Source organism: Oncorhynchus keta, chromosome 17, assembly GCF_023373465.1.
Source record: "Oncorhynchus keta strain PuntledgeMale-10-30-2019 chromosome 17, Oket_V2, whole genome shotgun sequence".
Classification (NCBI taxonomy): Eukaryota; Metazoa; Chordata; class Actinopteri; order Salmoniformes; family Salmonidae; genus Oncorhynchus; species Oncorhynchus keta.
The window spans coordinates 24,127,498-24,149,458 of record NC_068437.1 but is presented as its reverse complement, the minus strand read 5'-3'; the positions used below and the strand labels follow the sequence as shown (position 1 = coordinate 24,149,458).

At 42.6% G+C, this 21,961-nt stretch overlaps 1 protein-coding gene and 3 non-coding genes across 4 annotated transcripts; 2 read left to right on the top strand and 2 right to left on the bottom strand.

The window, feature by feature from the left end:
- The first annotated feature begins 835 nt into the window (after positions 1-835).
- trnav-aac (transfer RNA valine (anticodon AAC)) lies at positions 836-908 on the top strand. Its single transcript has one exon. It is a non-coding gene; the product is annotated as a tRNA-Val (tRNA).
- A 6,477-nt stretch (positions 909-7,385) lies between these two features.
- On the bottom strand, positions 7,386-7,458 carry trnav-cac (transfer RNA valine (anticodon CAC)). The gene has a single exon. It is a non-coding gene; the product is annotated as a tRNA-Val (tRNA).
- Positions 7,459-7,686: 228 nt separating this feature from the next.
- On the top strand, positions 7,687-7,758 carry trnad-guc (transfer RNA aspartic acid (anticodon GUC)). The gene has a single exon. It is a non-coding gene; the product is annotated as a tRNA-Asp (tRNA).
- A 3,983-nt stretch (positions 7,759-11,741) lies between these two features.
- Positions 11,742-21,785, bottom strand: LOC118396668 (trafficking protein particle complex subunit 14-like). Its single transcript, XM_035790999.2, has 12 exons — positions 20,220-21,785; positions 19,105-19,200; positions 18,718-18,847; positions 18,464-18,550; positions 18,140-18,260; positions 17,802-17,949; positions 17,257-17,339; positions 16,920-17,071; positions 16,569-16,705; positions 16,100-16,178; positions 14,715-14,829; positions 11,742-14,606 (listed from the first exon to the last, which is right to left on the bottom strand). Exons 1-12 carry the CDS (start codon positions 20,736-20,738, stop codon positions 14,450-14,452), a joined length of 1,824 nt encoding a protein of 607 aa, XP_035646892.1. The 5' UTR covers positions 20,739-21,785; the 3' UTR covers positions 11,742-14,449.
- Between the last annotated feature and the right edge of the window lie 176 nt (positions 21,786-21,961).

Below are 21,961 nucleotides of genomic sequence, written 5' to 3'. Positions count from 1 at the left end.
AAATGTAACAACTTAAAACGTTATTTTTACATTTTGGTACTAAACAAACAGAGCTGTACTGACGGTTCGCCATCTTGCCCAGAACAAGTCTAGTTCATCTAGCTAGCTGTGTAGCTCACCTGATAACACAATCACTTCGTCAGAAGAGCACTGCTTATAAACAATTGTGAGGATTGTCTAAATGATCCGCGTAGTCACGGCCCCATTGTATAATCGCTTGTTAGTATAAATATGTTCTTACCTATTGAGTGAGTTAAGTAGGCAATGCTGTGGCCAAGTGTAGTGGCGAGTGTCTCGGGGTCTTTCAGAAAAATCATTAGGCATATCATGGTCATGTTCAGGGATTAGGCATATCATGGTCATGTTCAGGGCACATAACATAAAACATTTTAAAATGTTTTGCATGTGTTTCTTATTGGGCAATCTTCAGGTTGTCCCTCCCAGTTTCGACTTGTTTTGTTCCCAGGGCATATGATTCAGATGAACGTCATCAAAGTTGTTGAAGGACACCGAACCTGCAATAGTAGCCAAAATTGTAATCATATTCAGTTGTGGTTTTGTTTGTAGGTTACACCTCAATATCAAAGTAACCTGAAAGGCTTCGGAACTGGCCGATTTAATGCCAGTCCACTCAACCTTGTCTGTATCCATGCCTGTCACACTGGTGTTCAATTCCCCGACGGAGAGGCCAGACATTTGCCCTTCCTTACTAGCGTTTAACCATTTTATTTATACAAAAATGTTTTGGTCATACTTACAATATGTTCTATTTCTATAGGGTCTAGTATCTAGTATCTCACCTGGCTATTAAGGGTATTTGTCGCTACTTAAATCAGTTTCCGTAGTGTAGTGGTTATCACGTTCGCCTAACACGCGAAAGGTCCCCGGTTCGAGACCGGGCGGAAACACTTTTTCATGCCGTTAGGTGGTTATCAATAAAAACTTCACATTGCGGTCCACATGCTGTTTCCACGTTTTTATTATTTTATTTTTTGTATTTATTTAACTATTCAAGTCAGTTAAGAACAAATTCTTATTTACAAAATAATTTGTTCTTAACTGACTTGCCTGGTTAAATAAAGGTAAAATAAAAAAATAAAATAAAATGACTGCCTACCAAAAGACAAAAGGCCTCCTGCAGGGAAGGGCCCTGGGATTTAAAAAATAAATACAATATATATAAGGGACAAAACACACATCACAACAAGAGAGACATACAACACTACATAAAGAGAGACTTAAGACAACAACTTGACAAGGCAGCAACACATGACAACAAAACATAACAAATCAAATCAAATTGTATTTGTCACATACACATGGTTAGCAGATGTTAATGCGAGTGTAGCGAAATGCTTGTGCTTCTAGTTCCGACAATGCAGTGATAACCAACAAGTAATCTAACTAACAATTCCAAAACTACTGTCTTATACACAGTGTAAGGGGATAAAGAATATGTACATAAGGATATATGAATTTTTGATTTGATTTGATGATTTGATGTAATGTAGGGTAAGTAACATTATATAAGGTAGCATTGTTTAAAGTGGCTAGTGATATATTTACATCATTTCCCATCAATTCCCATTATTAAAGTGGCTGGAGTTGGGTCAGTGTCAATGACAGTGTGTTGGCAGCAGCCACTCAATGATAGTGGTGGCTGTTTAACAGTCTGATGGCCTTGAGATAGAAGCTGTTTTTCAGTCTCTCGGTCCCAGCTTTGATGCACCTGTACTGACCTCGCCTTCTGGATGATAGCGGGGTGAACAGGCAGTGGTTCGGGTGGTTGATGTCCTTGATGATCTTTATGGCCTTCCTGTAACATCGGGTGGTGTAGGTGTCCTGGAGGGCAGGTAGTTTGCCCCCGGTGATGCGTTGTGCAGACCTCACTACCCTCTGGAGAGCCTTACTGTTGAGGGCGGAGCAGTTGCCGTACCAGGCGGTGATACAGCCCGCCAGGATGCTCTCGATTGTGCATCTGTAGAAGTTTGTGAGTGCTTTTGGTGACAAGCCGAATTTCTTCAGCCTCCTGAGGTTGAAGAGGCGCTGCTGCGCCTTCTTCACGACGCTGTCAGTGTGAGTGGACCAATTCAGTTTGTCTGTGATGTGTATGCCGAGGAACTTAAAACTTGCTACCCTCTCCACTACTGTTCCATCGATGTGGATAGGGGGGTGTTCCCTCTGCTGTTTCCTGAATTCCACAATCATCTCCTTAGTTTTGTTGACGTTGAGTGTGAGGTTATTTTCCTGACACCACACTCCGAGGGCCCTCACCTCCTCCCTGTAGGCCGTCTCGTCGTTGTTGGTAATCAAGCCTACCACTGTTGTGTCGTCCGCAAACTTGATGATTGAGTTGGAGGCGTGCGTGGCCACGCAGTCGTGGGTGAGCAGGGAGTACAGGAGAGGGCTCAGAACGCACCCTTGTGGGGCCCCCGTGTTGAGGATCACTGGGGAGGAGATGTTGTTGCCTACCCTCACCACCTGGGGGCGGCCCGTCAGGAAGCCCAGTACCCAGTTGCACAGGGCGGGGTCGAGACCCAGGGTCTCGAGCTTGATGACGATGGAGGGTACTATGGTGTTGAATGCCGAGCTGTAGTCGATGAACAGCATTCTCACATAGGTATTCCTCTTGTCCAGGTGGGTTAGGGCAGTGTGGTTGAGATTGCATCGTCTGTGGACCTATTTGGGCGGTAAACAAATTGGAGTGGGTCTAGGGTGTCAGGTAGGGTGGAGGTGATATGGTCCTTGACTAGTCTCTCAAAGCACTTCATGATGACGGAAGTGAGTGCTACGGGGCGGTAGTCGTTCAGCTCAGTTACCTTAGCTTTCTTGGGAACAGGAACAATGGTGGCCCTCTTGAAGCATGTGGGAACAGCAGACTGGTATAGGGATTGATTGAATATGTCCGTAAACACACCGGCCAGCTGGTCTGCGCATGCTCTGAGGGCGCGGCTGGGGATGCCGTCTGGGCCTGCAGCCTTGCGAGGGTTAACACGTTTAAATGTCTTACTCACCTCGGCTGCAGTGAAGGAGAGACCGCATGTTTTCGTTGCAGGCCGTGTCAGTGACACTATATTGTCCTCAAAGCGGGCAAAAAAGTTATTTATTCTGCCTGGGAGCAAGACATCCTGGTCCGTGACTGGGCTGGGTTTCTTCTTGTAGTCCATGATTGACTGTAGACCCTGCCACATGCCTCTTGTGTCTGAGCCGTTGAATTGAGATTCCACTTTGTCTCTGTACTGATGCTTAGCTTGTTTAATAGCCTTGCGGAGGGAATAGCTGCACTGTTTGTATTCAGTCATGTTGCCAGACACCTTGCCCTGATTAAAAGCAGTGGTTCGCGCTTTCAGTTTCACGAGGATGCTGCCATCAATCCACGGTTTCTGGTTAGGGAATGTTTTTATCGTTGCTATGGGAACGACATCTTCGATGCACGTTCTAATGAACTCGCACACCGAATCAGCGTATTCGTCAATATTTTTATCTGACGCAATACGAAACATGTCCCAGTCCACGTGATGGAAGCAGTCTTGGAGTGTGGAGTCAGCTTGGTCTGACCAGCGTTGGACAGACCTCAGCGTGGGAGCCTCTTGTTTGAGTTTCTGCCTGTAGGCAGGGATCAACAAAATGGAGTCGTGGTCAGCTTTTCCGAAAGGGGGGCGGGGCGGGGCAGGGCCTTATATGCGTCGCGGAAGTTAGAGTAACAATGATCCAGGGTTTTACCACCCCTGGTTGCGCAATCGATATGCTGATAAAATTTAAGGAGTCTTGTTTTCAGATTAGCTTTGTTAAAATCCCCAGCTACAATGAATGCAGCCTCCGGATAAATGGTTTCCAGTTTGCAAAGAGTTAAATAAAGTTCGTTCAGAGCCAGAACAACAACATGTTAGCAACACAACATGGTAGCAGCACAAAAACATGGTACAAACAGCACAAAGGTCAAGAAGGTAGAGACAACAATACATAATACAAAGCAGCCACAACTGTCAGTAAGAGTGTCCATGCCTGAGTCTTTGAATGAAGAGATTGAGATAAAACTGTCCAGTTTGAGTGTTTGTTGCAGATCATTCCAGTCTAGCTGCAGCGAACTGAAAAGAGGAGCAACCCAGGGATGTGTGTGCTTTGGGAACCTTTAATAGAATGTGACTGGCAGAACGGGTGTTGTATGTGGAGAATGAGGGCTGCGGTAGATATCTCAGATAGGGGGGAGTGAGGCCTAAGAGGGTTTTATAAATGAGCATCAACCAGTGGGTCTTGCAATGGGTATACAGAGATGACCAGTTTACAGAAGAGTATAGAGTGCAGTGACGCGTCCTATAAGGAGCATTGGTGGCAAATTTGATGGCCGAATGGTCAAATACATCTAGCCGCTAGAGATCACCCTTACCTGCCGATCTATAAATTATGTCTCCGTAATCTAGCATGGGTAGGATGGTCATCTGAATCAGGGTTAGTTTGGCAGCTGGGGTGAAAGAGGAATGATTACAATAGAGGAAACCAAGTCTAGATTTAACTTTAGCCTGCAGTTTTGATATGTGCTGGGAGAAGGGCAGTGCTCTTCTCCCAAGTACTTGTATGAAGTGACTACCTCAAGCTCTAAACCCTCAGAGGTAGAGGTAGTAATAACACCTGTGGGAAGAGGGGAATTCTTCTTACCAAACCACATGACCTTTGTTTTGGAGGTGTTCAGAACGAGGTTAAGGGTAGAGAAAGTTTGTTGGACACTAAGAAAGCTCTGTTGTAAAGCATTTAACACAACATCTGGGGAGAGGCCAGCTGAGTATAAGACTGTATCACCTGCATATAAATGGATGAGAGAGCTTCCTACTGCCTGAGCTATGTTGTTAATGTAAATTGAAAAGAGGGTGGGGCCTAGGATTGAGCCTTGGGGTACTCCCTAGATGACAGGCAGTGGCCGAGACAGTAGATTTTCTGACTTTATACACTGCATTTAGCTCTATCAGAGTTATACAGCAAGTAACTGCATGTTTTTCATGATCAATAAACATCAATAATGTATTTGGGTTAATGACGTATAAGATTTTCAAAAGTGAAAAAAATGTGAAAAGGGAAAACTGTTTAATTTGAGACACTTTAATGTACCCTTGAGTGTTACCTATGCACTTTCGGAGCTTGTCGCAAAACACATTTTTTATGCTATTGTTAAATTGACCTCCTAAAAAGTAATTCGGTGCCACCATGAAATAAAAATATATATAAATTATACTGTATCTTTGTTTTTTCACTTTTCACTGGACCACCCCTCATTTTGAATGACTGTCAACTACAATTTTTGTTAAATAAATGAGACAAATTCATTTCTGTAAAATATTTTCTCTTATAGCCTGAGCTTATTTCTGCATTTTTAAAACATTAACATATTTGAATAGTTTTTTAAAATATTAATAACACTGGTTGTACTGAATTATCATTGCCGGTCACACCGCATGAGTATTTTGTTATGCTGTAATGTTTTAGACAGATCTCTCTCTATTTCCCTCTTAATCAAACACACACACATTACAGGTAAACATGGTTTCTTATTCAACAACAACGATGCCTTTAATGCTTCGTGAAATACCACAAAAGTGACTCACATGAGTATCACACAGAAACATTTCATCATGAACATGACAATGAACTTCTAAAAACAGGATTAAAATTGTGCATTATGATGAATTCTTCAAACAATGTTAAAAATAGTGTTAAGAATCATTGTAATAAATGAATATTAAAGATACTGAAATACAGTAATTTAATATTCAAACATTAAAATATAAAATGAATAAAAAAGTGTTATTCTTCATTACAATTTTAAGAAAAAGTCAAATGTTTGTGCAATATCTTCTAAAAACATTAATCTCCACATTGCGTGGACAATAAAGTTTTTATATTTCTAATATTAAAACATAAACAGATGTGATTAAGTTTGTGCAGTACAGTGCAAAATTAAAAATGAGAATTAAACAAGTTTAATTGTGTAAACAATTCATGAGATTCAAATATTAAAGACAAAGAAATTATAACTTTGTAGAAAAAGTTGTAACACAAACTCATTGAAGTTGAAAATAACAAAACTTGGATTCTTAAAACAGTGTGTTTGATGTTGTTGCACTAGTGTGACATGAAAGTAGCCCAGTCTGTGTCAGACAGCCAAGATGCTCTTGAGCTGAAGTAGTAGAAAGACATGTCTGGCACAGGGGGCCAGACAAAAACATTCCTCACTCTATGCTCCTGCATGCAAGTGATTTGCATTTCCTTCCAATCACCTTCAGCACCTGGCCTACAAAGGGGCGGTCTTCATAGCTGACAATGACAAAACTGCCTAGACTTTCAGCATTGACTTGGCCACAGCTGCAGCTTCATCTTGCTGTTCATCATTGATGGTTTTCTCCTTATGTTGTTCTTCATTTAAGTTCACTTCTACAGCACTGAAACAGGGGTTGCTTGGTCTGCTGCAGAAGCAAGACACTTCACTGTGTTTTATTTTCCCTGCCACTGTGGAGCTGACCTCAATCAATCAATAAATCAATCAAACGTATTTATAAAACACGTTTCATGGTTCCTTTAACTCCAGCGAAGTTGTTTGGCACAGCTTCACCGCAATTAGTGACATCTGTAATCCAAAATAACTTCATGCTTGATCCACTCTTCTTGAGTAGTTCGAAGAGCTCCTTGGGAGTCTGCACATCCTCCCCCGTTGAATGTGTTTGTCTGTACAACGTTTCACAGCCCCACCCACGCCATTTGGTGCCCCCTTTGGACTTTTCAGAAAAGTTCCAGGTGATTTGTTTGAACCTGGAAATATCCCGTAGAGTGCTGAGTGTTCTCCTCGTTTCTGTATTGGCTGACGGGACCATCGCTCAGTACATATATGTGATGTGATCTGTTATTAGCTAGACAATTTGACATGGTTCATCAATCAATGTATCCTATCATGTCTGTCACTGCGATTAAACACTATTACAAACAATGAAAAAAGGATAATGTTTTCTAACTTTGTTAGGTAGGCCTGGGTTGGAGAAAAAAGTACATTAGGTCTACTTATTACTATGTTTAGTCAACTGTACAATTTTCTGCCAGTAGCTTGCAGGGTAAACATCAGCTAAAAGTACATTCTGCTGCTTGACTGGGCCCACAAAGGATGGGGAAATGAACCTAAACCACTCATACTTGTCAATTATAGTTTTATATATATATATATCACAAAAATATAACATTTATGGTGGCCAATATTGAGAGATATCACGAGGCTACCCTCACGTGAGCATCTAGTTGCATTTTGTGACCCTTTGACATTGCGAGTTACATTTTGAATTGTTCGCATCGGTGAAACCTTCCATTTCAAGCTGGTCACTTCACTAACGACAGCTGGTCAACAAAATTGTTTCCGCCCGGTTTCGAACCGGGGACCTTTCGCGTGTGAGGCGAACGTGATAACCACTACACTACGGAAACTGGTGAATACCATGATGGCCACACACTGTGTTATCCGTCATCGTTGTACTTTTACGTGTTTTGTCCTTCTCATGGACCAGCATTTTTATATCCCATTCCTGTGTCATTACTTTCCCCACATATAGTGGTTTTATTTGGAAAATGACAACTATAAATAATTTACATACTGAACGCCTTTTACTTTATGCAAATTTAAAAAGTCAACAGATCTAATGGGAGACAGGTAACTCCTCGTTAGTATAGTGGTCAGTATCCCCGCCTGTCACGCGGGAGACCGGGGTTCAATTCCCCGACGGGGAGGTGATATTTTTTCCCTTATCATATTTATCCACAAGTTGCCCCTTATGCAGTTTGCTAGACCCTTATCACTTTCAATCAATTACCTTTTCTTCTTAGTACTTCATCACAATGACATGACATGTCTTCTTTAAAAAAAAAATAATGTCATTCCTTTAATGAAAATTATGATATTGAGCATCGCCATCTAGTGCTGGAATAGATTCCCTGCAACTACAGGATGAGATTTATTGGTAAACTGTTTATTTATACTACTTCTACTACTACTACTACTGTTTATATATACTACTACTACAATTCTGTTTAAACCAATTGTAAAACATTGCTTACTAATATAATTTGTTTCATACAGGCAGCTAATATACACTGCTCAAAAAATAAAGGGAACACTTAAACAACACAATGTAACTCCAAGTCAATCACACTTCTGTGAAATCAAACTGTCCACTTAGGCAGCAACACTGATTGACAATAAATTTCACATGCTGTTGTGCAAATGGAATAGACAACAGGTGGATATTATAGGCAATTAGCAAGACATCCCCAATAAAGGAGTAGTTCTGCAGGTGGTAACCACAGACCACTTTTCAGTTCCAATGCTTCCTGGCTGATGTTTTGGTCACTTTTGAATGAATGTGCATGTGTCTGCTCAAACGGTCAGAAACAGACTCCATGAGGGTGGTATGAGGGCCCCCACAGGTGGGGGTTGTGCTTACAGCCCAACACCGTGCAGGACGTTTGGTATTTGCCAGAGAACACCAAGATTTGCAAATTCGCCACTGGCGCCCTGTGCTCTTCACAGATGAGCACGTGACAGAGTCTGGAGACGCCGTGGGGAACGTTCTGCTGCCTGCAACATCCTCCAGCATGACCGGTTTGGCGGTGGGTCAGTCATGGTGTGGGGTGGCATTTCTTTGGGGGGCCGCACAGCCCTCCATGTGCTTGCCAGAGGTAGCCTGACTGCCATTAGGTACCGAGATGAGATCCTCAGACCCCTTGTGAGACCATATGCTGGTGTGGTTGGCCCTGGGTTCCTCCTAATGCAAGACAATGCTGGACCTCATGTGACTGGAGTGTGTCAGCAGTTCCTGCAAGAGGAAGGCATTGATGCTATGGACTGGCCCGCCCGTTCCCCAGACCTGAATCCAATTGAGCACATCTGGGACATCATGTCTCGCTCCATCCACCAACGCCACGTTGCACCACAGACTGTCCAGGAGTTGACGGATGCTTTAGTCTAGGTCTGGGAGGAGATCCCTCAGGAGACCATCCGCCACCTCATCAGGAGCATGCCCAGGCGTTGTAGGGAGGTCATACAGGCACGTGGAGGCCACACACACTACTGAGCCTCATTTTGACTTGTTTTAAGAACATTACATCAAAGTTGGATCAGCCTGTAGTGTGGTTTTCCACTTTAATTTTGAGTGTGACTCCAAATCCAGACCTCCATGGGTTGATAAATTTGATTTCCATTGATAATTTTTGTATGATTTTGTTGTCAGCACATTCAACTATGTAAAGAAAAGTATTTAATAAGAATATTTCATTCATTCAGATCTAGGATGTGTTATTTTAGTGTTCCCTTTATTTTTTGGGGGCAGTGTATTTACCGTCTTTAGTGTACTTACATTGAAGTTTAAAAAATACATATATAAAATGTATGGAAGAAGAACTCTAGAAGAACTCTTCCGAATTCAGGTGGGGAGATAAGTGATGTCAGACTTTCTATTATAAATTGTAATTCCCATTGGTTCTGCCTCTGACTGAGCGGTGTCACAATCATTTTTAGTTATTTCATTGCGAGGGGCCAATCCGTGTTCATATAGTGGTCAGTATCTCTGTCTCTGTAGACCTGGTTTCAATTCTCCTCTTTCCTTTGCTGTTGTTATGGAGTTTGTCATCCACTGTGCTGTATTTGGATTCATGATTTGCAATGTAGTAGTGGCAGCACTGTGAATGATAATTGGCACAGTTTTATATCTCCAATATACACTAAAATATTTTTTTATTAACTAGTTCCACAGCCTTGTCGCATGAAATTCACATTTTGAGTTGGCCAAACTTTGTTCTGACTCAATGAGACAAGTTGGGGAGAAGTTAATTTTACTTAGAATGAATTATAAAAAATGTGTTCATATGGAAATTATTTTGATATTGATATGTTGTAAAATTGTTTTGTTAAAAGGAGAATATATTTTTTACAACAAAATCTCTATTTTTCCTTCCAAACTTTATCCGCAACGTTATATTGTAGTGATGGGGAATAAAATGTATAGTTAAATATTGAGAAATAATTTTTGAAGCTATATTGTATACAAGTCTGGCCCCACCCATTAGGCAGATTGATGCGGGCGGCTGACCAAGATGCACCTGCAACAACCCATAAAACCTCACAGACTAATTCTGCCCTAAAACACTAACAATTTCTCTCAACCAGTGGCATATGGGCTTTTTATGTGAGTGCTGAAGCCGCCCTGTGATAAGCAGTGCCCACTTTGTCAAAGGCAGGGGCGCAAAATATTCCCAGGGTGCTATTGGAAAAACTCATTGCTACACGGGGCTCCAAAATTATCTAACAAATCATGTAGCAGATCTAGCCTATGGTAGAAAGACAATGTAGTCTACTGGAGATAAAATTACACATTTTACATCGTGTAAGTTTCTCAGATCAAATAGCCTAACCTAAATGGCGCCCAATCAAATTCAAAAACGGGCTGACATGTTAACAAACACCATATCCTAAAAACAGGACAAGACAAAGTAAAATGGACAATCAGGCTACTCACAACTGCCGTCCAGGAGTTTCAACCGTGGGCTAAATTGTCGTCAAGTTTGTATCCATACATTTTTGATGAGCTGATCATAGCGAAAAAGAAAAATACTTCTGCATTTCCCGCTGTGTAAACACATTGATTCTCATTCCAAATAGGCAGATAAAGTTGGACGTAGCTGATATTCATAGCTTAACAGGAAACTTCACCGCTATACACTCTGGGGTGTTGTTCAAATCTCCCTACATAATTATGAGCGATGAGAGGGTGTTTCACTCCACTCCACTCCACTTCAATGTCTGTGGGAAGTTGCTTGATATTGGCGGGAACTGGAACACGCTGCTGTACACGTCGATACAGAGCTTCTCAAACATGCTCAATGGGTGACATGTCTGAGTATGCAGGCCATGGAATAACTGGGACATTTTCATCCCCCAGGAATTGTGTACAGAGTTTTGCATTATCATGCTGAAACATGAGATGATGGCAGATGATGACTGACACAAAGGGCCTCAGGATCTCCTCATGGTATCTCTGTGCATTCAAATTGCCATCATACCCGTACGTACCATAACCGCACCACAACCACGGGGCACGCTGTTCACAACATTGACATCACCTAACCACTCGCCCGTATGACGCCATACATGCTATCTGCAACGTACAGATGAAACCAGGACTCATCCGTGAAGAGCACACTTCTCCATTGAAGGTGAGCATTTGCCCACTGAAGTTGGTTACCACACCGAACTGCAGTCAGGTCATGACCCTCCTGAGGACGACGAGCACACAGATGAGCTTCCCTGAGACAATTTTTGCACAGACTGATGGAAACTATTTGGTTGTCCAAACCCACAGTTTCATCAGCTGTTCGGGTGACTGGTCTCAGACGACCCTGCAGATAAAGAAGCCAGATGTGGAGATCCTGTGGAATTGTGTTGTATGGCAAAACTACACATTTTAGAGTGGCCTTTTATTGTCCCCAGTGCAAGGTGCACCTTTGTAATGACCATGCTGTTTAATCATCTTCTTGATATGCCACACCTGTCAGGTGGATGGATATTATCTTGGCAAAGGAGAAATGCTCACTAACAGGGATGCAAACCAATTTGTGCACACAATTTAAGAGAAATAAGCGTTCTGTGGATTTTGGAAAATTTCTCAGATCTTTTATTTCAGCTCATGGAACATGGGACCAACACTTTACCTGTTGTGTTTATATTTTTGTTCAGTATATGACTGAATACCTTTTTAGCCCTCTCAGTTCCTTCAGGTTGCCCGCAGTAATTCCAAACCAAACCAGAACTCTTGTCAGTTTGTTACCATGGTGATATACAGCTGCTCAGCCGTCAACTTCACTTCGGTAATCAATCCATCAACATGATTAACCAATAAACTGTATCAATAAATACAGTACTTATGGCCAAATCTTCACTTAGTTGAGACACATATGGGCTCTGGTGAAAAGTAGTGAGCTATAAAAGTAGTGAGCTTGTTCCCTCCAGGTAGATATTGACCTGTGGATGCCTAACTGTCCAGCCTCCATGACGCTCCCCCCTCCCCAGTCCAAAGTCACGTTGACCGAAGATGAGATTCTCTCCATCTTCCCGGACATCAACTCCACCTGCAACCTCATCACTGTCCCTACTGTCCCAGCCCACAGCAAACTACGTACAATCCACACATCTAGTCTCTTATCCACTAAAATCTTGTCTTTTACCTCCATCTCTTCTTTCCTCTCCTAGGAAGCCTCTGTGTCAGTATCGTGAGCCTGTGTTCAGCAGTGGCGCTCCTCGCAGGCTGGTGGAGAAGGTGCAGGCTGATCTCTGGGCCATTTCTGATGAGATCACAGACAGGAACAAGAAGCTGGAGCTGCCCTACGACTACATGTCCCACGACCGCATCGAGAACAGTGTGGCCATCTGAGCTGCTGTGATTACACACTCACGTAGACACACATACTTCCAGCCACATGCACACACTAGCATAATGATTTTACTCTATCAACCACAATGTTTGTTCAGTTTATAATAATCATGATTACAAAAATCTTTTTAAACACTGAAACACAACTGCTTTGATGGTGTTGTTGTCTTTTTACATAGTCATTAAGACTGCACTCCAGTTCTCATTACACTATTGACCTCAAAGCCAGTTTTTTAATTGTTACCCTTTAAATCAGGGACTGATTTACAACTGGGACACCATGTGTGTGTAATTAGGTAGAACAGAAAACCAGCAGGCTCTGGACCTCCTAGGCTAAGAGTTCAGTACCCCTGCACTATTGTATAACCTATACCACGTGTCAAACTCATTCCACGGAGGGCCGAGTGTCAGCAGGTTTTCGCGCCTCACTTATACTTGATCGATGAATTAAGGTCACTAATTAGTAAGGAACTCCCCTCCGCTGGTTGTCTAGGGCTTAATTGAAAGGAAAAAACAAAAACCAGTAGACACTAGGTGTGAGTTTGACACCCCTGGCCTATACACTACACCAGGGGTATTCAACTCATACCTTACGAGGTCCAGAGCCTGTTGTTTTTCTGTTCTACCTGATAATTAATTGCACACACCTGGTGTTCCAGGTCAAAATCAGTCTCTGATTAGAGGGGAACGATGAAAAAAGGCAGTGGAACTGGCTTCGAGGTCCAGAGTTGAGTTTGAAGGCACTACATACTCACCTCAGTTTAAAATGACACAGTGTAGTGCTGCTGATGGGATTTAATGATCTTGATGAGATGCAGCGATACAGAGATCAGGTAGTTCTCTCCTCTCCTAATGTAAACCAGGAATCAACAATAGCAGAAAATAATACCAGCTGCATCTCAATAGTCTATAGTGGCCTCCTCTCCTATTATCCTGTCCTTTTCCCCTCCATCTTTGCTGCGCGAGAGGCGGACTAGGACTTAGCTTCCACCTTTCCAGTTTCTTAATGTCAGTGTACTTAGATGGAGGAAAGGTGATGAGTGCACACCCCCTAAGACTATTGAGATGCATCCCACAGAGTTTCAACAGGGAGCAGCACTGATTCACTGTAAAGCGACTTCAATTAAAGTGCCTGAGCATTTTAAACTGTCAATATTAACAAAAGTCTTTAAAAACAATCAAAACATGCTTTCACAAGCAGCAGCTTAAAAGTATGGCATTGCTGATATTACTATACTGACACTGAGCCAAGAAAGGGGGGGGGGAGTAAGAGATCAGAATAATAAATAGAGCTAAACACTGTAAAAGGCATCATGGACAGTGAAGTTTGTACAGTGCAATAATGTTCTGTATAGCTTGCATAACTGGCAGCATTTAGCAAAGTATAACACAGTATTTGAGAAGTGTACAGTAGTATTTCTCCTTAAAAGGGATAGTTCTAAATAAGAAATTAATCAAGGGAAGTCTAAACGGGATCCTTAGGACATCACAATTCTGACGTCACCCCATTGAAGTTTAAATTTAACAGTTATGGCGAGAGTTAAGATTAGAGTTAGGTAAGGGTTATGTTTACAGTAAGGGTGGGGGTTATGGTTTGGGTAGGGACATCAAACCGACCACTGTGACCTCACAGAAGGCGACATGGTTTCACATGGGTTCTCTTCACACTCCAACAGGTTTGTTGTTCTGACCATAGAAATAGAATAAACTACTTCTATAGTTCACACATCAGTAGCAGCATGAGTGTTAGAGATCAAATCAGTTACATTTAGATAATACTGTGGCTTCTGCCTCATCCTCAATTTACATCTTAGGCCCTCATCTTCACACTCATTTCTCTCGATCTGCATCTTTCGCTCATCTATCTTTGTCAACATTCTTCTCCCTCCATTCATCTTATCTATCTCTTATTCTCTCTCTACCCTATCCTCTCCCCCCATCCTCCTTCACCCCACATCTTGTATCTTCCCTTCCCTCTTCACCCCTCCCTCCCTCTCCTAGCTGATGTGGTCCAGCACCAGGACTTTGCACTCCCTCTTAGCGATCTTGTCCAATGACAGCACAGCTTTCTCCTGGGGGGGCAGGTAGAGGGGCCGACCTACAGGAGAGCCCACCGGGGGGGTGATAGCTCGCCTTTCCATCGCACTGCCAGTCCTGAAACACAGACACACCAGTATGAGCTTAAAGATGCATGAGATACAATAAATCAGTGTACAGAGGACACATAATGACTGTGTGTGTGTGTGTATCCTCCCTGCTAACCTCATGATGTGAGAGCGTGATGGTTGTTGATGAGAGAAACTCTGTGATCGTCCCAGACTGGCCTGGTGTCTATCCAGTAGGTCTCTTACAGCAGGGCTGGATGGACTGTTCTTACCTAGAAACACAGATACAGTTGCTCTTTGTTTTCCTTCAGTTCATGTTAAAAAAGGATTTGTAATTTACTCATAATAGTAAAACATTTGCTTAATTTGAAAAACGCTTTTCATTAAAGTTATCTCGGAGCTCTACTGAGGAAAAAAATTAAACATACAATAAAAACAACAGTACTGTCACGCCCTGGTCGAAGTATTTTGTGTTTATCTTCATGTATTGGGTCAGGCCAGGGTGTGGCATGGGTTTTTGTATGTGGTGTGTATATATTGGGACTGTAGCTAGTGGGGTGATCTAGCAAAGTCTATGGTTGTCTAGAGTGGTTCTCAATCAGAGGCAGGTGTTTATCCTTGTCTATGATGGGGAACCATATTTATGCAGCCATATTCTTTGAGTTTGTCGTGGGTGATTGTCCTTATTCCTGTCTATGTGTTAGTGTACACAAGTATAGGCTGTTTCGGTTTTCGTTACGTTTATTGTTTTTTGTAGTGTTTGTATTTAGATTCGTGTTACGTTTGTTTATTAAAACATGGATCGCAATCTACACGCTGCATTTTGGTCCGACTCTCCTTCACCACAAGAGAACCGTTACAAGTGCCTTTGGAAAGAATTCAGACCCCTTGACTTTTTTCCAAATGTTGTTAGGTTACAGCCTTATTCTAAAAATGGATTAAATTGTTTTTTTCCCCCCTCATCAATCTACACACAATAACCCATTATGACAAAGCAAAAACAGTTTTTTCGTCATTTTGTTCTCAATTTAAAAAATAATAATAATAAAAACATCACATTTACATGAGTATTTGCAACATTTTTTTTTAAATCTCACTTTGTCATTATAGGGTATTGTGTGTAGACTGCTGAGATTTTTTTTTTATTGAATCATTTTAGAATAAGGCTGTAAAATAACAAAATTTGGAAAAAGTCAAGGGGTCTGAATATTTTCCGAAGGCACTGTACATTTAGAATCATGCAGGTACAATAGCAATAGTAGTCTAGTAACATGCAAGGCAACATAACAAGCAAAAATAGAACAGAAAAATCTAGTTTTCACAATTTCTGATGAACATTATCGATATGCATATTCAAAGGGGTCTCCAAACGTGACGCATTAATGTATCATAGCCTATTGTCCTTCATTAACATGTCATAGTGTATAGATTGTCCTTCATTAACATGTCATAGTGTATAGATTGTCCTTCATTAACATGTCATAGTGTATAGATTGTCCTTCATGCCATTCTATAGACTCTGTAGATTCTCTAGGTTCTTACGGGAGAGAGGGCGGGCGTCAGGGGGTGGGTTGGAGACAGATGCTGTGAACTGCAGCTTCAGCTTCATATGTTGACTCAGCTATAGAGAGAGAAAGAGAGAGGAGAAAGGATAACATAATAATAATGATTCTTACTACACTGAACAAAATTTCTAAAAACACAGCATGTAAAGTGTTGATCCCATGTTTCATGAGCTGAAATAAAAGATCGGAGAAATGTTCCATATGCACAAAAAGCTTATTTTGTGCACAAATTTGTTTACATACCTGTTAGTTAGAATTTTGAAAATAAGCTTTTTGTGCATAGGTCAAATTTTGGGGATCTTTCATTTCAGCTCATGACACATGAGGCCAAAACTTAACATGTTGACTTCACATATTTGTTCAGTATACAATGTTTTTTATCATCAGACACACCCGAATAGGCGAATACACACACACAGTGTATCCCCATCCCGTGTGTATTGTACCTCGTAGAGTCCTGCCTTGAGTATCTGGAAGGCGACAGTGAAGGAGAGAGTGCAGCCTTTCCGACAGTGGCCCAGGTTACTGAGGGGGGAGTGACACACTACAGCCCCCAACGCTGCATCCTCACTCTGCCCACGACCTGGAGGGGGAGGTGAAGGAGGAGAAAGGGGGTAGAAAGGAGAGAAGAAACTGAGCAAATGAAAAGGTGCTTGAAAACTGTTCTTCACAGAAATAAGACACCCATCACCATTGGCAAAAACAACTTAATAAACTAATTGGTCACAATGATTGTACATTTGTCAAGGAATCTTCCTTCCTCGGCTGTCCAGAGCCTCCACACACACCCCCCTCACCCTCGGGTGTCCAGACCAGACGTACAGCCAGGAAGTCTTGCAGGTTGTTGAGCAGAGTGTATCTGACCCTAAAGTGGTCCTTGGTCTGCACAGTGCTGGGGCTACTGGCAGTCATCACGAACCTGGGACGGTCCAACCGGATACTGGGCAGTCTGGAGGGAAAGTGGGATGGATGAAGGAGAGAAAAGGGAAGGGTAGGAGAGGAGAGTTAAACTAATCTAAGAAAACTGAAGTTTCTGGGTGGATGGTAGCAACATCATAAACAGTTGTAGGCCAGACAGAAATGAGTAGTGAAGTGACATTGTGCACATGCAACAAACATGCAATTCAGTGGCACCTGTAGTGTGTGTAGATGCAGTTGGTGAAGGGCATCTTGGGAGTTGACCACTGAAGCACTGCTACTAGAGGAACTTCAAGACCCTGAATAAACACATAGTGACACATCACACTCTGAAGTAGCAAAAGTTACTTTTTGGGGAACCGACCAAATTCAGATAGAAATGTGAGTTATAGTTCTGTAATTCTCATTGAAAGCAATTATAAGAAGTGGTCAATCTGTTCTATGTGCGCAATTTCTTAAGTTTCGTTTTTTGCGTATTTTACTTTGAATTTTGTACACAAGATTCAGACAGCTGAAAATACAATATTTTTTGGTTATGGAAAAAATATTTCACAGCGGTTTAGATGGTACAAGGATTCTCTACACTATACTTGCTTTGTCAGAAACTCAAATTAGGCAAACTATTCGAATTTCAGCAACCAGAAATGTCTTTCTGCATAGTGTTTTTAACTTAACTCAGAAAAAAACATATTCACATACACACCACAGCCGGGTGGTGGCACCTTAATTGGGGAAGACGGGCTTCTCACTCACTCACACACCTCTTTGGAGTCGTCCTGGGGCATGTCGCTGAGCTGCAGCTGGAACAGGAAGTCGTATTCCTCCAGGGCACTGAGCATGCTGGGTAGTCGACAGGCTACACTCTCCATCCTGAAGAACGACTCCATGGCAACCTCTCCTGACTGGTGGCTGGAAGGATATATAACAACACGGATGTGAGGAAGACAATCATTTAATGTACCAGTAAATACACTATGTGTGGACACCAACGTACAATGTAGGGTACTAACATTGTCCAGTCAACACAATGCACAAATAACACAGTTACACGTATACACAGACCCCCGCCCCCCTTTCCCTCTCACACACAAAGTCGTACCACACGTTGTCGACAAGCATCACAGATCCATCTGGCATCATGGGCAGGTAGGAGGTATTGAAGTTTGGCAGAATCCTGATGTCCCTCACAGTCACCTCCTCCTGAGAACACTCATTTAATACTGGAAAGTGGGGAGAGAATAGAAGAGAGGCGGAAAGAAAGGGTTGAAATGGGAATAGGAGACTGAGAGAAGAGAAATAAGGGCAGGAGGCAGTAGTTTAAGAAACATCAATCTGAGCCATCTATCTAATCCAATTATTGTATCAGTGGAACTAGTATTGACTCTCAAATGAGTTGTCAGTACTGGCCATCTGGCCCTCATACCTTTGAGCACAGTGAGATGCTTCCCAGAGACAGTCATCTGCTTACAGCGAACAGTAGGGGGTGGTAGCACTGTCAGAGTGGTGCTCACTGAGGAGAGAGGAGAGAGGGGGTGCTTAATTAAATCTGATATGCTTTATTAAGTCAATAGACGTAGATAACGGATTCATATCCATATCTGATATGGTCAAAGAGAGGGTAGGATGGCTTTGTCAGTGATGCGGTGTTGACAAGTGTGTGTGTGTATTTTTCTGTACCCTGTGCTTTGAAGGTGTTAAGGTCTTGTCTGAAGGTGTGTGTGGGGATTCGCTGCTGTAGGATGCTAAGGTAGCCATGTTCCTGAACCTCCGCTTTCTCTGCCTCCCTCTTCCACACTGTCACCATCACCTGGACACACACACAAACAATATGCAGATAATGAGCCCCTTAAAAGCTGACATTGTTCACTTTTCACACTTGATCTAAAACCAAGCCTTCCAAGGGTACTATTGTATGAATGCAATTTCTTTACGCAAAATGTAAAGCATTAATGGAACACTGAGGCTGCATCCCAAATGGAATATTCCCTATATAGTGCAATAAAAAGTAGTGCACTTCATAGGGGAAAGGGTGCCATTTGGGACACATTTAGTCTGACCTCTCACCTTGACTTTGAGGGTGTCGACGGGAAGTTTGTCTAATGACACGGTCAGGGGGAAGATGACTTCATCAGTCAACACAACAGGCTCGTCCAATGGAGACTAGAGGAGAAAGAAGGGGGAGTGCGGGGGAGAAAGGGGGAGGGAGAGAGACAGACAGACAGCAGAGTGAGAGGTAGGGTGGAAGTAAGAGGGGAAAAGGAAGACAAAAAAGGAGCAGGAGAAAGAAAAAAAGGAGAGATGGAAGAAGACAAGAGGCAGAGAAAGAGAGAGGGTGAACATTACCCATGCTCTATTTACTGCAATCACAGAGAGAGGTCATTGTTACACAAAATGCCTCTCCATCTTCAGTCAGTCATTAAGAGACAACACAGGGAGTCCCTATTGTTCTCCTCACACACACACACACACACTATTGTCACGGGGTCAACAAAAGACAGCGGCAGACACAAATACTGCAGATGTTTTCTGATCTCTATGCCTATGAGACATCAGTACAGTAGTGGATTTAGTTAGTGTGATCTGTGATGTTGCTGCTGATACTTTACTAGCTAGCTACAACTCTATGATACTCATTCAAATGAAGGGACTTTACCTAGCCCATATAAATCACACATCTCCACAGGCCAGTAGGAAAGACTCTTGACTGAACAACCAACCAACCAACCCCTTATGATGTCATGTCAGTTTCTATCATAGAAGTAGGAATCAGAAATCATTTCTATACTGACACTAATATGAGGCTTATAAGAAAATTCCCAGTATGTCAGCCAATATACAGTGCGGGTGCTGCTGGGTGTTGATGTTATGATGCAGATTACAGAATAGAGATGAGAGGCCATCCGTTAAAAACAAAAAACCTGTCAGTTTGCATTCTGAGGTGACTTGTGAGAGCAGGTCAGAGTAAATATAGCTAAGGTAAGGGGTTAGTGCAGAACAGACCGATAGGGGCAGATACAGAGATGAATTCCCTTAGAAGGGCATATAGAAAGAAAGAAAACATAATTAGATTCCTATCAAAAATGTTCATACCAGAATCTAGGACACCAAAGTTACACAACAAACACACACAATACCAAATAACCCATAACGATCCCCATAACCCATAATGATCACCATACCTGCAACGGCGCCCTGCGGAACTCCCGAACCCCACTCCCCGTGCTGTTGTGGATGAGAAGCGGCCTGCAGTCCCTGAAGCCCCGGCATCTCGCATCCACCCTGCCTGTCAAAGCCGGAGCCCCGTACTCATCCTCGGCCTCCTCCGTGCCCTCGTCCCCGCTGCTCTGGTAATCGTGGTGGAGATGATGCGACCGATGCCTGCTCTCTCCGGGGCTGACGCTGGCCACGGCGCACAAAGAACCGGCCAGCTCCCTCCATACCCGGACACTTGGGGTCTCCGAGCCGAACCCAGCAACACCTTCCCCGCCTCCCACTATCCCAATCCCCGGCCCTGTCGGTGTCTCTCCGCTGGACGCGTCCCTGCACCGAAGCACCAGGAGGAAGCGGACCGTCTCGCCGAGGTAGAGGTGACTGCGCCGGGGTAAGGTTCTGTAACGGGCCGGGTCCGAAAGGTCGGAGATTGGCACCGCGGGGAAATACATGAAATACTCGCACTGAGACTCCATCATCCGAACCATCGCAGCAAACAAGCACCTGCCTGTCAAATATAGACTATAGAGATTGAATATTCTACAAACGCTCCTGATGTAGCCTACACAAACAGATCATCAAGCATTGCACTGATATCAAACCGGATAAGATCCAGCATCCTATCTATTTGGTGATCAAAAGGTTAACACCATTCTTGATTTAAAGACAGTAGCCTAGTAATTTCATAGGTCCTGCATCATCATCGCTCCTCTACATACATGTAGCTGCTACTGCAGATGGGCTAGCAGCCTCCGAAGCGATGTTCAAAAGCGCAAGTAGCCACGGGCAAAAGTAACTCAGCATAGAGGATGCTGCAACAATAACAAATGGGTTTCGGAATCATTTATCAACAATGACGTGCCCTGCCCTGTGTGTGTGTGTATGTGTGGTTGACCCTGGAATGGATTCAAATTAAAACATAATATAGCCTATTTCTAACCACGTTGAAATAAGTTTGTATATCACATTTTAGCCACACAAACATACAAGGTTATCACTATTTAACACAGCCACACAAGTCATAATTATGGCTAAACCCCGCCCATTTCTACAATTGATTATAAACCTAACCTTAACCACACTGCTCACCTTATGCCCTCAACCTTAAATTAATACCAAAAAGCTCATTTGTGTAGTTTCGTGGCTGTGTTATTTGGTGGGAACCAACATATGGTTTTAGCTAGCAGATTGTATAAAGACAGTTTCAGATTGGATATTCGCCTGTAGTTTTCCTTACGTCCACCAACAGCAGTTAGGGACCGTCAACATAGTGACAAATCCATTTTTTCAAATGTCAATAGCTATTTAACCACTACTCCTAAAACTTTCAAAACTGGTTCTAGCTAACCCGATGGCATAGACACACATTGCACACATTTATTTTTTGTCAATTTACATCTTGCACTATTTTAAATAATTTATTAACATTTTTTATTTCAATAGCTTATTGGTCATGACCTACTGGACTCAAACAATGTTCAGAATGTCCACTGACTACCCTTCTATATTGCACACCCTTTAGTTTGTCCATTTTCATCTCACAATCTTTACATTAATTTTTCCAAATGTAAAATTCCAAAAGCTCCTTGGTCATGTGACCTACTGACTTCAAACATGGTGCAGAATGTACCCTTCTATATCGCACACTCTTGCTTGTGTACTGTAAAATCACTTTGGTCATGTCAATTACACACCTAAGAAGCGTGCAGTG

Coding starts and splice junctions, on each gene's coding strand:
- LOC118396668 (XM_035790999.2), bottom strand. CDS start 20,738: ATGGTTCGGATGATGGAGTCTCAGTGCGAGTATTTCATGTATTTCCCC. Junction 17,340..17,801: donor CCCAGGACGACTCCAAAGAG/GTGTGTGAGTGA, acceptor GTGTTTATTCAG/GGTCTTGAAGTTCCTCTAGT. Junction 14,607..14,714: donor TCACGCTCTCACATCATGAG/GTTAGCAGGGAG, acceptor TCTGTGTTTCAG/GACTGGCAGTGCGATGGAAA.